The 14,950-nt window shown below is 51.9% G+C and overlaps 1 protein-coding gene across 13 annotated transcripts in view; it reads left to right on the top strand.

Moving 5' to 3' along the window:
* The window catches only part of BCAS4 (breast carcinoma amplified sequence 4), a 53,177-nt gene that overhangs the window by 14,736 nt on the left and 23,491 nt on the right, over positions 1 to 14,950 (top strand). For 5 of the 13 annotated variants that reach the window (XR_012131267.1, XR_012131266.1, XM_073236448.1 and 2 more), the window contains exons 3-6: positions 3,187 to 3,384; positions 6,789 to 6,890; positions 12,820 to 12,954; positions 13,905 to 14,000. Coding sequence is in view for 10 of the 13 variants with exons in the window: in XM_073236448.1 (XP_073092549.1) it covers positions 3,187 to 3,384; positions 6,789 to 6,890; positions 12,820 to 12,954; positions 13,905 to 14,000 (531 nt within the window). In the remaining 3 variants the exon portion in view is untranslated. The other 8 variants (XR_012131268.1, XM_073236447.1, XM_073236449.1 and 5 more) reach the window with 6 other exon arrangements.

The raw sequence follows: 14,950 nt of genomic DNA, 5'->3' as shown, positions 1-14,950 counted from the left end.
CATCTTCTGGGGGAGCCTGATTGGTGTACCAGTCACTGTCATCTGCTGTTGAATTGCTGTTCAGGGTGCAAAGGAGGCCTCAGGGAAAGAGGGTCTAGAGGGACCTGGGCATGTGATCCTAAGACTTAGTTGGCTTAAAAAAAAAAAAAAAGATAAAGAGTAGAGGCATTGGGTTCTGCCTGGGACATTGGGAAGGCCTCGCAGAACAGGTGGTGATGCATTTGGGGCTTGAAGGAGGAACAGAAAGAATTCAACCCCTGGGGTGAGCGGGTGTCCAGGCGGAGGGACAGGCCTGTGGATCTGGTATCCTGGGCAGAGCGGGGACAGGGAGGGCCCTAGGTAGGGGGCAGATTCAGGAGATGGTGTGGATGGTGACCCAGGGACATTTCTGGGGGGCAGGTCATGTCGCACCTTGGGCCACAGTCCCTGGGTCCCTGTCTTGGCCTTCAGAAGCACTGATCAAGTTAGAGGTCTGAGAGAGTTCAGGGTCCCTGGTGCATGGTCCAGAGAGAAGCTGCTTCATTTCTGATAAAATCAGGCTGTCAGAACTGGGAGTCCAGCTTCCTGTCTGGTGTATCAGCTCCTCTACCGGCCTGTCCTCCGTCACTCTGTGTGACAGGAATTTGCTACCCTGGGCTTGCAAGCTGTGTAGACTGGAGATAGAATGCTGGCTGCTCCTGCCTCAGGCTCTGACTCTTCCTGCTGTGACGCCTTGGGCGTCACATATCACCCCTATGTACCTTTATTCTCTCCTCTGTAAAGGGGAATAAATAGTTCTGATTATCTCCTGCTGCATCAAACTACCCCAAAACTTAGTACGATTAAACAACAACCAATTGCTTATGTGAGCCAGGGCAGGGCACAGAAAGGCAGCTCGTCTGAGCCACATGGCACCTGCTGGGGTGGGGATGTCCAGGGTCGCCCCTTCTCTCACTTGCCTCCTGCTAGGAGGGCTGGCTAGCTGGGACTGGCTGCATAACTCTCTTTCATGTAGCCTCTCTTCATAGCTGGCTTGGGCTTCCTCATAACGTGGCGGCCTGGCCTCCCAGACCAAGCATCCCAACAGATGGGAAGGGGAAGCTGCCAGGTCTCTGGAGGCTTGGGTATGGGATGTGACACCATCTTACTCTTGTATTTTTTTGGTCAAAGCCGTCCCAGAGCTCAGTCAGATCCAAGGGCACACAGACCCCACCTCTTCTTGGAAGGAAGAATCGGCCATCTTTAGTCCACTACAATGGTGTCCATCTCCAAAAGAGGTATCTCGAGGGACAGATGAGTCAGGGATATGCATTCTACACCCATTAGCGTGGCCAAAATGAGAAAGACAGTCGGATAAGGATGAGGAGCAATTGAAACTCATTCATTTGCTTGTGGAAATGCCAAAAGGTGCAACCACTTCGCAGAGCAGCTTGGCAGATCCTCATAAAGTCACACATATACTCACCCTACGTCCTAGCAATTCTAATCCTAGATAATTAATTACCCAAGAGGAATGAAAACAGGTGTCCACGAAGACACATATACAAATGTTCAGAGCAGCTTCGTTCACAATGCCCCACACTCTAAACAGCCCACATGCCCATCAGCAGTAGAAATGGGTAACTAGCTTGTTCCTTCATGCACTGGAACACACAGCAGTGGGAAAGCATGAGCCCCGTGCACACCAGCATGGATGACTCGCAGGCGTGACGCCGCGTGAAGGAAGCCAGGCACGAGGACTCTGCCTGTGTGGCTCCCTTAATATGAAGTTCAAAATAAGCAATACTCATTTACGGTGACGGAAGTCAGCAGTTAGCCTTGGGAGGGTGGTCAGGACTGGGAAGAGGCATAGGGGAGACTTTGGGGGCGATGGAATGTTCTGTACATCGGTCTGGGTGGTGGTTACACAGACGTAAACACATGTACAAATTCATCAAACTGTCCACTTAAGGCCTGGGCCCTTTCCTGTGTGCCATTTACATTCTAAGATAATTACTTAGCACAGTGCCTGCTATGTATTAAGAGACCCATAAACGGTAGGTGCTGAGGCCATTGTCATCATTATCAAAGCGCCAGAGGCCGTGACACTGGGGAGGTGATCCATGGAAACTGGATTTGTAAGGACTCCCAGCTCAGTGCCCTGTGGGTCTGGGCAGCTTAGCTGGGCCCTCAGAAACCCCAGTGGCCTCTGGCCCACCTTCTGGCAGGGAGCAGACTTACTTCGCTCACATAAATGGAGAAAATTTCCTGTTGGCCTCAGCCCAGCAGTTGCATTTGGCATTGGTGTGTGTTCTTGGGTCAAGTGCATTTAGCTCTCCTTCCCCGGGGCCCTGCATCATCCCGGACAGCCGTCTTTACTCTGCGATAAGCCCCGCGTCTGCTGCCCAGACTTCTGGGCTCCGGAGACCAGCTCTGGGGAGGTGGGAGAACAGGCTGGGGAAAGGTCTGCCAGGCCCCCAGGCCAGCGAACCTGGCTGGGGTTCACCCTAGCGGAGACTCAAAAAGCATTGATTTTTCACTGACATCTTTGCTCTTCTCACTAGCATATGAAACGTGCAAACTCAGATGCCTCTGACACAGTGATGTGAAGTGGGTGGGGTGTGGGAAAAGAAATGCATCGCTTTCCTTTGAGCCCCTTGTAAGAGGAAAAGTGTGCAGGGTGACTCTGGAGGCCATGTTGGGGAGACGGTAGAGAGTGGTGGGGACTGATTAAATTAACCAAAGGAGGCAGCTGTCACCCAACTCCAGCTGACTGTTGCCACATGGAACAGGGGCTTGGTGTGGCCAGGTCTTCTGATTTTTTATATAAAGCTAGAGATCTGGATTTCTAAAGGAAATATCCTTAATTTTAGATTTTAGCACCTAGCTTGGTTGTGCTTTTGGTTTTTTAGACATGGTGCAGGCTGGCTCTGCATGGGCCTGAGAGAACATGTCTGCAGACCTCTGGTGTTAGGGGTGGCCTCAGACCCACCCGGCTTGCAATCTTCCATCTCCCACTTGGTAGCTTTGGGACCTTGGGCCAGCTCATTTAGTTTTTCTGTTTTTCTCAGTTTTATCTCCCACACACAAAAAAATGTATTGATGATAAAGCAGTTCCTCATTCACATGAGCTGTTCCCAGCGCCTGGTGAAAGCTTACCGGGTGTTGGTATCATGCCCCTCCTTCCCTGGCTGATGTCAGACACCCTCATTTTCACCTGCTTCCCAGCTCACGGGAGGTCTTCAGACCCTAAGCATCACACCACTACTTTCCCCCCAAGTACCTGCGGTGCCAGCAGACCAGACAGAGAGCGCGTGCCATCGCCCACGGTTTCAGCCAGTGGAGAAGTGTCTTCAGAAAGGGGCCTTCTTGCTTGGCTTCCAGACCTTGTGTGTTCCTTCAGCGCCCTGGATTCAGAAGTGCTCCGTGAGTCTCCTCTCTACACTCCGCGTCCCTTCACTCCTATAGGTTGCTAAGGCCAGTCCTCCTCATTCTCAGTCTCCCCTATTCATTTCTTTAGAAATGAGCAGAAAGAAAAGATTGGCATTTTGCCCATTGTGTTCCGACCTTGTTACAAGTTATCTGCTCTTTGATACATGGTGGCCGTGCTCCTGAGTGTGGCTTAGTGGGGGGGATGGGTGCGTCTCTAGAAACTTGGCCTTAGGGAAAAAGAGGGCAGGATATTTCCCTGTCCAGGTTAAGAGATGCCAGCGCCTGTGGGAGCCAGGCAGGATAGGGACCCACGTGAAGGGGGTAGGGGTGAGGCAATAGGGAGAGGTGGTGACTGGAGCTGTGTGTCATCCGCAGGGAGCAGCAGCTGCCCAGCGCATCCTGTGGTGCCTAGGGAGATGAGGGCCCAGTGTTGCCAAAGCTGCTGACTTTAAGAGAAGTTGTAAACCCACACTTGATCCCTTGAATATTCTAAAGCCATACTTATTTATTTTATTTTGGAATAGTTTTAGATTTACAAAAAATTTACAAAGATAGTAAGAGTTCCCACGGGCCCTTCATCCTCCTTCTCCATTGCTAACATCTTACGTCACCAGGGGACGTTTATCAAAGCTAAGAAATCATGTGACATGTCGCTGCTCACGGAACCCCACACTTGATGCGCCGGTTCCCCCCGGGGCCGCCTTTCCGTCCCAGGACCCCACTCACACCGCCGCATTGCACCGGGCCATCACACACCTTCGTGCCCTCCGCCTGCCGACAGTTTCACTACTTAATCCTTGCTTTTCGTGACCGGACGTTTGGCAGAGCACCAGTCAGTCATTTTGTGGAAGGTCCCTCTTTGGGTTTGTCTGATTGTTCTCCTGTGGTCAGACAGGGTTATGGGTTTCTGGGGAGAATCCACAGAGGTGAGGCGCCTTCTCATCAGGCATGTGACACCCACGTGGTGTCACTGGGCCCTTAGCCTTGGTAACATGACCATTTCCCTCTTGCCAGAGCCTGTGCAGCCATTTGTTCCTATCAGGCCTGTGTGTGTTTGTTTTGTGCTTTGGGTTATGATCTGGTATTATGTTATTTATTTTGTTGTTCGAATTGTTCCAGTTTTGGCCATTCGGCTCTCTTGGGTTGGCCCCTGGGATCCTTTGACGCGACCCTGTCCTTTATTCTCTTGAACACCTCCTTACCTCCCGGCACTGTAAGGTGCTGCAGATGCCTCCACGTTCCCTGCCTGGCCCTGGAGTCAGCCTGTGCTCCCAGGAGCTCCACTCCAATTTTAAAGTTGGAAACTAAGTCAAATTAAAAAACTAAAACACTCTGTGGCCAAGTGAGGTGCCTGTAAGGGCTGTAGATGATCTTGTTTAACCCTCAGAGCATTCTTTTGACAGAAGCACTCGTATGTATCCAGTGTTATAGATGAGGAAACTGAGGCACAGGGAGGTCAGAGCAGAGCCTGAGGTCACGTGCCATCGTTTCAGGTCCCACCTTTGACCTCATGGGGTCAGAGCCCAGGAAGGGAGCCGTGGGCTCGGAGCCGGGTACCCAGGCAGAGGCAGGGCCATGACCAGAGGGAAACCGGGAGGAAGAGCTTGGCTTTAGACATGCCGGGAACCCAGGGCAAGACGGAAAAATAATCCTGAGAGCTGGTGGACGCAGAATGCCCGCAGAGCCACAGTGAGTCACATGTGAAGGGAGAAAGGAGGAAACACGGGTACGGTTTTCAAAAACATCTTTAAAATTAAGATTTTGTGCCAAGTTATTACCCTTTATTAGTTCTCTGTTGCTGCATAACAAATTATCCCAAACCTCAGGGCCTTCACAGAGTGATCCTCATTGTTTGAGAGTGTCTGTGGGTCAGGAATGTGGGTGCAGCCTGGCTGGGTCGCGTGGCTCAGGGTCTCACAGGCTGCCGTCAAGGCGTGGGCCGGGGCCCAACTCATTCCCAGGCGCAACCGGGGCAGGACCGTGTCCAGCCAAGTCAGCGGCCGTGGGCTCCAGTGCCTCACTGGCTGTGGGCGGGAGACTTCCCGCAGGTCCTGGCCGTGCGGGCCTCTCCTTCATGCCAACTTGCTTCAGCAGAGCTGGTGACTGAGAGGACAGGTGAGCAGGAAGAGGGGATGGCAGGGGGCGCAGGCGTGAGCCAGCCAGCAGGGGAAAGGGGACGTCAGCAAGGTGGAGCCATGGCCTTCAGTAGCAACATCTCACATTTTGGCTGACTCTTCATCAGAAGCAAGTTGCTGGGGCCAGCCCGCAGTCCCGGGCAGGAGGGCACAAGGGTGTGAGCACCAGGAGGTGGCCATCACTAGGGCCCGTGTCAGAAGCTGCCCGCTCACGCCATGCCAGCACATGCTCACAGCATTGTAAGGAAGTGAGGACCACTGTAATTGCTTCACTCTCCAGATAAGCAAAGGAGGGCTCAGAGGGGTGTGGTGACTTGTCCAAGGTCACACAGCTCATGGTGGGTGGGGCTAAATTCAAACTCCAGTCTGAGTCCAGCTACTGGTGTACCCACTGGTGTTTCTCTGACTGACCCCAGACCCCCACTCCAGCATGGCCTAGGAGCTTACTGAAAACACAGATTTCCAGCTGGCCCCAGACAAATTAAACCAGCTGTGGAAGGGCCTGGGAATCAGCATGTGCCAGGTTTTCCCCCTGGGATTCAGATGCTGCCTAGAATCTGGGAGTGGTATGTATATGCCACCCTGCATGGTGAGGACATGTCAGCGGGGATGTGGGAGGCTCTTTCACACACTTGCTGAAGGGTTAGACTTGGTCCTGTGGCTCTGAAGGAAAACAGAGGCTTATGTGTCCAATTTCAGCAACCAAGGGAAGGATGTGGCTTCATAAAGTTCATAGTCACTTTTGGGGTCCTTCCAAGCAGAAGAAATTGAAAATTAAATGAGAAGGCACATGGGAATTGCTTAGCACAGTGTCTACAGGTAGGAAGGACTTTGATACATGAGCGTTGTGATTTTCATTAGCATTATTAATGAATATTACTGATTTTTATTGACTCATTAATAGTAGTTCCAGTGCAATCAGTGAAAACTTACTGCAACTTCAGTTTAAAGAAAGAGATTTTGATTCTTTCCATTTGCTGTAGTTCAATGGTTTAGAAAATGAAGATATTTAGTTTGGGACTGGTCAGGTGTTTGGTGGGGCAGAGAATTTGTGGTTCAGTAAATAATACCTGGGTAGGTCCGGGCCTCCATCTGGGGTTCTGGGTTGTTCCTGGGCCTGTCCTTGTGCAGGATGCCATTCGGTGTCTTGGCTGTCAGTGAGGTCTCGGCAGACCCTGACTGACCCCAGAGGCAGGCAGGGGATAGGGTGGCAGGGGATAGGGTGGCAGGGGACAGGGCTGATGAGCTATTTTGTTCTTTCAGATCAGGAGCGACACTTCACAGATCTTGGAGGAACACATCCCAGTCCTTAAGGCCAAGGTGATGGAAATGCGTGGCATCTACGCCAAGGTGGACCAGCTGGAGGTGTGTCTGGAATAATGAGCTTTCTTTGTGGTAACCGTGCACTCATTCTGACTTTTCTGCCCACTTTTCCAAGGTGCTGGTCCAGCCTTGGTCCCAGCGCAGGGGCTTGGTGGTGAGAGGAGGTATACACTTACATGGTATTTTTTTAAAAATAGGGTAAATAGGAATTTATATGAAGTATCCCACTTATAAATTTGAATACTCTAAGCAGCTTTTGGAAATTCAGGAGCTTTGATAACTGTGGGCCTGCATTTCTTTAAATATTTTAATCTGTTTTTCAAGGTATAAATACACACATGTGTTAAGTATACATACAGTTCAGTGAATTTTTACAGATATAGACTCCCATGTGAAGATGGCCCAAATTGAGAAATAGAACATTTCCAACCCCTGGGCTGTGTTCTTTAGAGCTAGTGACAGCTACTCCTCAAGGGAGGCCTGGCTTCTCCAGTTCACCACAGTCCCCACCATGCCCTATTGCCTAACCACTGACATTGCTTGGGCACAAGGCTAAGCTGCACAGTGTCTTATTTTTCTCCTTGCTGCACTGCAAAATCAGTACCCTCACTGTCTCATCTTCCAGAGGAGGACATACACTCCAAAAGGTAAGCTACTTTCCCAGAGTCTCACAGCTAATTCCTTGAAGCTGGGACTTCAGTTTGTATTCACAGGAGCCAAAGCTCTCAATCGAACTGGGGCCCTCAGCTTGGGACCCTGGCTCCTTGTGTGGTGAAAGCCCGGGAGGCTGGGAAGAGCTTATGCTTCCACAGCGGTCACCCATCTGGACCGAGGGGAAGTGGGCCCTCCAAGCTGCGGAGGAAGGGAGCATGGCAGTCGACCCTGGAGTTAGCAGAGAATTAACATTCTTGTCAGCAGAGAATGAGGCAGGAATATAATTAAAACTTCGCCCTTGGAATAGCTGATTCATTTGAATTTTATTCCACACGTTTGAAAGAGGAAAGAAAATGTGAAGATCTGCAGCTCTGGTTCTTGCCTTACTTGGGGTGGCCCAGCTCTCTAGCCCAATTCTTTCCTCAGCATTCAGTCTGCTAATGTTTACTGAGGGCCTACTATGTGCTACTTGTGTGGGGCTGTCATGTAGGGTGTTGAGCAGCATCCCTAGTTTCCACCCATGAGATGCAGTAGGACCCCCCACACCCTGAGTTGGGACGCCCAAACTGTCCCTAAATGTTGTCCAATCATCCCTGTTTGGGTACCTCTGCTCTAGATTCCTACTGTGGGTCCAATTCCTGATGCCCCCTTTTCCTAGCATGTGATCCCTGCCGTTTTGAGCCTCTCCCTGTCAAATGGAACAACCATAGTGAGGTCCTTGATCCCAAATCTTACCAGTATTTTACTTAACAAACATTTGTTGATCACTCACTGTGGGCTACACTGAGATGGGTGTGTGAGACTCCTGGTCCCCTGCTAGTGGCTCATGGGATGCGGGAATGAAATAGCCAACCAAGGGAGACAGGCTGGCTGTGTGAGCACTTGCAAAGGGATGCCTGACCAGACCTAGAACAGAGACAGCCGCCTGGGGGACTGACCTTTACCCTAAGGCCTGAAAAATGAAAGGGTAAGCCTGGGGAGGGAACAGCTTGTGCAAAGGCCCAGAGGCTGGAAAGAGCAAGGCCTTTCAGGCAGCTGTGAGTGGGTTTAGAGCTCAAGGTCAGGGGTGAGGCTGGAGCAAGGGACACAGACTGGCTGTAGGGCCAAATCATGGAGTCTGGATGCTGCACTGAGAATGACATGACCCATCAAAGGGGTGACAGTTAACTATGCTTGCTCCGCCTAGGAGTCCAAAATAATTCTTTTAGAAGTGCGCCATTCAGAGGTTCCTAGTGTCTTTACAAGGTTGTACAATCATCACCACTATCTAATCCCAGAACGTTTTCATCACTTCCAAAATGTTCCTTAGCCATCGTTCCCCACCTCCCAGCCCTTGGCAACCACTTAGTGACTTTCTGACTGTGTGGATTTGCCAACTCTGGACATTTCTTATTAATGGACTCATGCAGTATGTGGCCTATAATATCTGGCTTATTTCACTTGGCATGTCAGGGTTCATCCATGCTGTAGCGTGTGCCAGAACTTCCTTCCTCTTTATGGCTGGATGATGTGCCCCGTGCGGATAGGTGCACCGCAGTTTGCTGATCCCTCATGGGTTGGTGGACACTGGCATTGTCTCCACTTTCTGGCTATTATGAATAATGCTGCTGTGAACATTCATGTCCCAAGTTTTTATGTAGGCTGTATGTCGTTATTGCTCTTGGGTAAATGCCTTGGAGTGAAATTGCTGGGACGTACAGGAGCTTTTTTAGGAACTGCTAAACTATGTACCAAAGCAACTACCTGGTTTTACACTCCCAACAGCAGTTGAACCAGTTTTAGATGAAGATTGCAAACCCCGGTGCAACAGGACTCAGGACTGTGCTGCATGGGCAGATAGTAGAAAGCCAACCCCTAGACCTCCGCCCCATTACTTCCAACAGCTAGTGCTGAGAAGCAGCTGTCCCCTTCAGTGGGGTATGACTCTCCAGGATGCCACAGTCCCCACTCTGCCCTAGAGTCTCCCCAGCATTGAGGCTGAGTGCCATTTGCCTCATGTCAAACTCCCTGGGCTGTTGCTTTCCTTAGAGAAGTGAGGTATTTCCCTGTAACTGGGTCTCTGTTGGAAGGGGGAAAAGCTAAGCTAGTCCAAGAGGGTCATAGATTTCAAGGCCAATGCAAAAATATGTATTCCCACCATGCAGCATGTAACATGAGAGCAATAAAACTTTAGTCCCGATAAGAATTCTAACATTGTACCAAGGCAGATGGATTCCATAGCCAGACCACTTGGACTTCAGATCTGCCCCTTGGGTAATTCACCCTCTGAGAATGAGTTTCCTTCTCTGTAAGCTGGAGATATGCCATCCATCCCTCACATGAGGGCTTATGCCAGCACCTGGCACATTTAGGTGCTCAGTGAGGACAAGCTATTATCGTGGTGGTTGATGCCCACAGGCTGAGAGAGGCAGAATCCATCTGGGATAATGCTCACCACTCTGCCCCACTGGCTGGGGGACTCTCAGGGTATCTAAAGGGTCAGAGGGTTCCAGGGAGCCCGAGATACCATCCTGCTCTCAGATCAGTGCCACCCTGGTGGGAGATTGGGAACCGCAGGGTGACCTCAGGCCAGAACTTAGTGGCTGCTCAGTTTCAATGAGGAAACCTAACATTTATTGAGCACCTGCTGTGAGCCAGGGACTCTAGGTGCTTTCCTGGTGAGAGCGCACCACTGCACCTAGGAAGATCCCGTTAGCAGTCCCATTGTACAGAAAAAACAACAGAGGCACAGAGAGGTGAAGCAATTTGCCCAAGGTAACATAGCTAGGAAGCAGTAGAGCTGAGATTGCAAGTCTGTGCTTCTGACTGTACCTCAGTGCTGAACGTTGGTACTCCTGGAAAGGGCCCCTGCGCAGAGGCCCGGGGCTTTGCCAGAAGTGTTAAAATACATCGGTGCTTACAATATGTTTTAAAACACTGGGGCTTTCCTGTCTTTCCTCCCTCCCTCTCTTCCCTTCTCCTTCCTTCCCTCCCTCCTGACAATAAAAGTAGTCCATTTTCACTTGTAGAGAAAAATATGTGGAAGTCCCCCAGACTCCCCAGACCCGCCAGCAGAGATGTTCCAATAAGCTGACGGCCCCTTTCTGCCCCCAGCCCCCACCTTATGGATGCCGGTGTCTTTCGCCGTCTCGCCATCTCCCGTATCAGGCCACAGGCTGGGGCGGCACAGGTTCAGCCTCTCCTCGGCTGCGGCTTGGCCTGGCCGGGCTGCATGCTCGCTGGCAGGCCTTTCGGAGGCAGTTCAGAGCTTGGGAGCGTGCATTCCTCAGCCGCCTCACACCCCACCACCAGACTGGTGTTCGCACAGGGAGAGTAAAATTGGGATCGGCTGGAGGATGGGACAGCAGGACTTCCTTCTGTGTTTTATAAGCATATGTGCAGGCCAAGCGAGGCCTCCATATGTGAGGGCCAGAGCCCTGGTCGGGAAAAGCTTCCCAGCCCCCTGGCCCCTTGTCCCCCTAACCCCTACATTTGATGTAGCTTATTCAGCGTTTCAGCTCAGCCCCTTCCAGAACCCAGAGCAGCACAATAGTGGTTTTTTTAAGGATGCATTCATTCAGTTGTGTGCATACATTCTTGTACTCATTCATCTGTGTGTGCGCGCATGTGTGTGCATTCATACATCCACCATCCAGCTGAGCCCCTTCTAGACCACCAGGCTTGGTCTTGTGAGCAACAGTGACTCAGCACCTGCCCTTTCAGAATTTGGAGAACTTTCATTCTAGAGGTGGCTGGCCCGGAATAAGTAGACATAAAGTTCAGTGGGCTGGGAGGCTACGACAGGAGGACTGGGGGCTCTGTCATGACTGCCCTGTGTCACATTAGGTGGCAGGAAAGGCCTCTCTGTGGAGGGGACGGTCAGCCTGGGGCCTGAAAGACAAGCAGCGTTCACCCTGTCAACAACAGAGAAAAAGTGCTCCAGGCACAGAGAGAGTGGAGGGTGAGGCCAGGCAGTTTCAGGCAACCCCAGGGGCCGGAGCAGCTGGTGGTGGACAGACTGGATGGGGAGGTGGGGCAGGGGGCGCTGACAGTGTTCGGCCTTGCAGGCCGTAGGGAGACTGTGGGTTTCACACTAGGGAAGGGAGGCCCTGTAGGGTTCAGTAGCGAGCTGTCCTGCCTGGTGCAAAAAAATCTCTTCAGTTTTGCTAGTGGACCAGGGAGGCCCACAGAGGTGGGGCTTGTCTGAGATGGCACTGGAGTTGTTACCTCTGGTGGCCTCAGCCATGTATACACACAATACACACGCATGAACACACGCACACACACTTTAGTCCATGCACACACAGGTGCTGAGGGTAGAGGAGGGCATGTGAAGACACACACCATGGGTTGCAAATGAGTGGGTTGAATTTTTACTGGACCTGCAGTATTTTTTTTTTTAATGTGAATTTATGGCTAGCATTGACAGAAACTGGAGACTTTTCATAAAATCTGAATGACCTTTTCTTTCTTTTTTTTTTTTAAATTATCTGACATTTGTTGAGCTCTTCCTGTGTGCTAAAGCACTGAACTGCTTAGCAAGGTTGGTACTGTTATTATTCAATATAATAATGATGTCATTATTTTATAGGTAGGACAATTAAGGCTAATAGAAATTAAGTAATTCTCCAAAAGGCACACAGCAAGTTAAGTGTTTAGAACCCAGATTCTAATCCAGAGAGTGTGACCCCAGAGTTCTCTTTTTTTTGTTTTTTGGGTTTTCTTTCTTTTTTTTTTTTGACCTGGAAGCCTTGCTCTGGAGGCCTGGTGCTGAGTGGCCCCTGCGGGCCTGGACCCAGCATTCAGTTCACCCCAGACCCCACTTAGGCTCCCTTCACTTGTTTGTCACCTCCCCGCCCCTTGGCAGTATCTGAGTTTGTGACTCCCCGATATCCGTTACCTATTAAAGTGAGCATTTTGGCAATTTCTGGAAAAAAAAAAAAGAATTGCAGAGCGCTTTGTAATCTGATGGATGTGCACCTGGGTCTTGCCTCTCTGCCACTGCCTGACTGTGTAACTTCAGTCAGCTGACCCCACCTTTCTGAGCCTCAGTTTCCCTCCTCTGTAAAATAGAGGCCAAAATAGGGTCACTCTGGGGAGGTGAGAGGACACGATAGGCACAGGCTCAGCCAGGCCAGGCCACCAGCGGGAGCTGTTACTGCTATTGTCAGGGCTCCTGAAGGTGACCCGGCTTGGCAGGTGCTGCCTGACCTCTCGGGGAGCCTGCTGGCAGCCGTGAGTGAGGGCCTGGCGTCTCCACTGCCAGGGGAGCACAGCCAGGAACACGCGCCAGCCCCTGGCAGATGCGGTGCCCTGAGCTCTTGCCTTTCTCCACCAGGCCTTCGTCAAGATGGTCGGGCATCACGTCTCCTTCCTGGAAGCCCACGTGCTTCAGGCTGAGCGGGACCACGGGGCCTTCTTGCAGGTCCTGCGGAGGTGGCTGGGCCCCACGGGCCTCTCCTCCTTCAAGAACGTGAGTACCTCCCCTGCTCCCACCTCCTCCCAGACCCCGGGGTGGGGAGAGGAGCTCCGGAAACAGAAGGTCAAAGGGCGTGGCTCACTTCTGCAGACAGGAAGTGGTGTCTGGCTGGCTGAGGGAGGGCTGGCCCAGGTGGCTGGAGTGTCGCCGTCCCTCCCTCAGCCCTTCTTGCTCTGAGTGGAGCCGCAGGGCAGTGACCTCTGGCTTCATCCGTCCACCACTTACTGAGTGCCTGCTGTTTGCTGAGCCCTGCGGCCCACTGGGGTCACTGTAGTAAGGAGAAACAACCCCTGCCCTCCTGTCCCTTCCTCGCACACGGGAGGACATGCTCAGGGCGACACCCAGAATTCAGGCCCTGTCCTCCTTTCCAAGGCACGGGTCAGCCTTGAGCTAAGCAGAAGGCTGGAGGTGGTGGAGGGCCGTCCAGCCTGTGTGTGGCCCTTTGCGATTTGCAAAGGCCTCTCCCTCCTACATCTCTGCTTTCCTGGGAGTCTCCTCATGACCCTATAAAGAAGGAAGGGTTGTCATTGCGCCCTTGAAACACTGAAGCGAAGAGTGGTCCTACAATCTAGACCTTCAATTTTTAAGACGTATCAGTCTTTCCAACTTATCCTCTGCTGACCCCCTAGTGCATGGGACACTGGGCGATACTGGGAGACATTTTGGTTGTCCATTGGAGGAGATAAGTGCACCTGGCATCTAGTGGGTTGAAACCAGGTATATTAAATAGTGTACAATGCTCAGGGCAGCCCCAGAGCAGAGAATTATCTTGCTCTCAATGCCAGGCAGGCTGAGTGTGAGAAAGCCCACCCTAGCTCTGTTTGATCCTGACACTAATGGCGTCTGTTAGGTCTGTTCTAAGAGCTGATGCGCCCTTCATATGGCATCTAGTTCTCACACCAGTCTTTGGAGTTGGGTACCTTTATCATCACCCCGTTTTACAGATGAGGAGGCTGAGGCTCCGAGAGGTGAAGGGGCTTGCCCAGAGCCACTCGGCCTGGCGTGGCAAGCCTGGATTGGAGCCCTGGCTGACGGAAAAGGTGTGTGCCCATCCAGCCACCCTACCCTGCCCCCACCGGGGTCTCTCACTCTCCCGCTGGCTCTGCCTGCGGGTCCCTGCCACTGCTTTGTTCCCTCTGTCCCCTCCGCCTGCCCTTGTACCTCCACTTCATGTATCACCAAGGCTCACTTGCCGAGTGTGTACAGTGTTCCAGGCACTGTGTTAAGCCTTCCGTGTGTGCTGATTCATTTACCTTTCCCAGCCGTCACGGGCACTGGGCATTTTTGCCAACCCCATTGCACAGCTGAGGAAATGGGAGTTTGGAAAGTTTCAGGGGTTGCAGTCCTGCAGCCTGTGGGCAGAATTGGCCCCTGTGAACTCATTCTGTTTGGCCAGGGAATGTTACTTAAACGGTGTGATGTGGGGCACCTGACTGGGCATTCACTCCCGAGTCCCTGCCAGGATCCCACTGCTGCATCTTGTTTTTCACCTGCCTGCCTCCAGGTCAGTGACTTGTCCAAGGCCATGAATAGCTAGACAGTGGCCTCACAGACGTCGTGGTCTAGAAATGTCTATTGGTCCTTCAGAGCCCAAGTTAATGCCACCTCCTCTTAGAAGTCCTCTGGGATTGTTCCCTTTTCAGACACGCAGTCTCTCTGGCTTCCAATGACAGTGAAGTCAGGAGCTGCTTCCTTTGACCTCCTCTCCCTTATATTATGGTGACTGTTCCTGGGTGACTGGGAGACCCTAGTCACCCAGTGTTCTGCCCATTGATGGCTTAGAAGCACCCTGGGGAGAAGATCAGAGGACCTTGGCTGCCCATGGCCTGTAGCAATGACCTTAACGGTGGGGCCTGCTGTGCCCTTGGCCTCTGCACTCTACAGTCTTCCGCAGTCCGCACAGTCATCCCCGCGTGATTGGCACCAGGGTCCCCATGTGGAGGTGGAGACCAAGGCTTAAAGAGGCAGAGGCTTAAGTCTGAGGTCAGTG

This window comes from Manis javanica, chromosome 5, assembly GCF_040802235.1.
Source record: "Manis javanica isolate MJ-LG chromosome 5, MJ_LKY, whole genome shotgun sequence".
Lineage (NCBI taxonomy): Eukaryota > Metazoa > Chordata > Mammalia > Pholidota > Manidae > Manis > Manis javanica.
The sequence above is the reverse complement of the archived record's forward strand: the minus strand, read 5'-3'. Positions and strand labels throughout refer to the sequence as shown.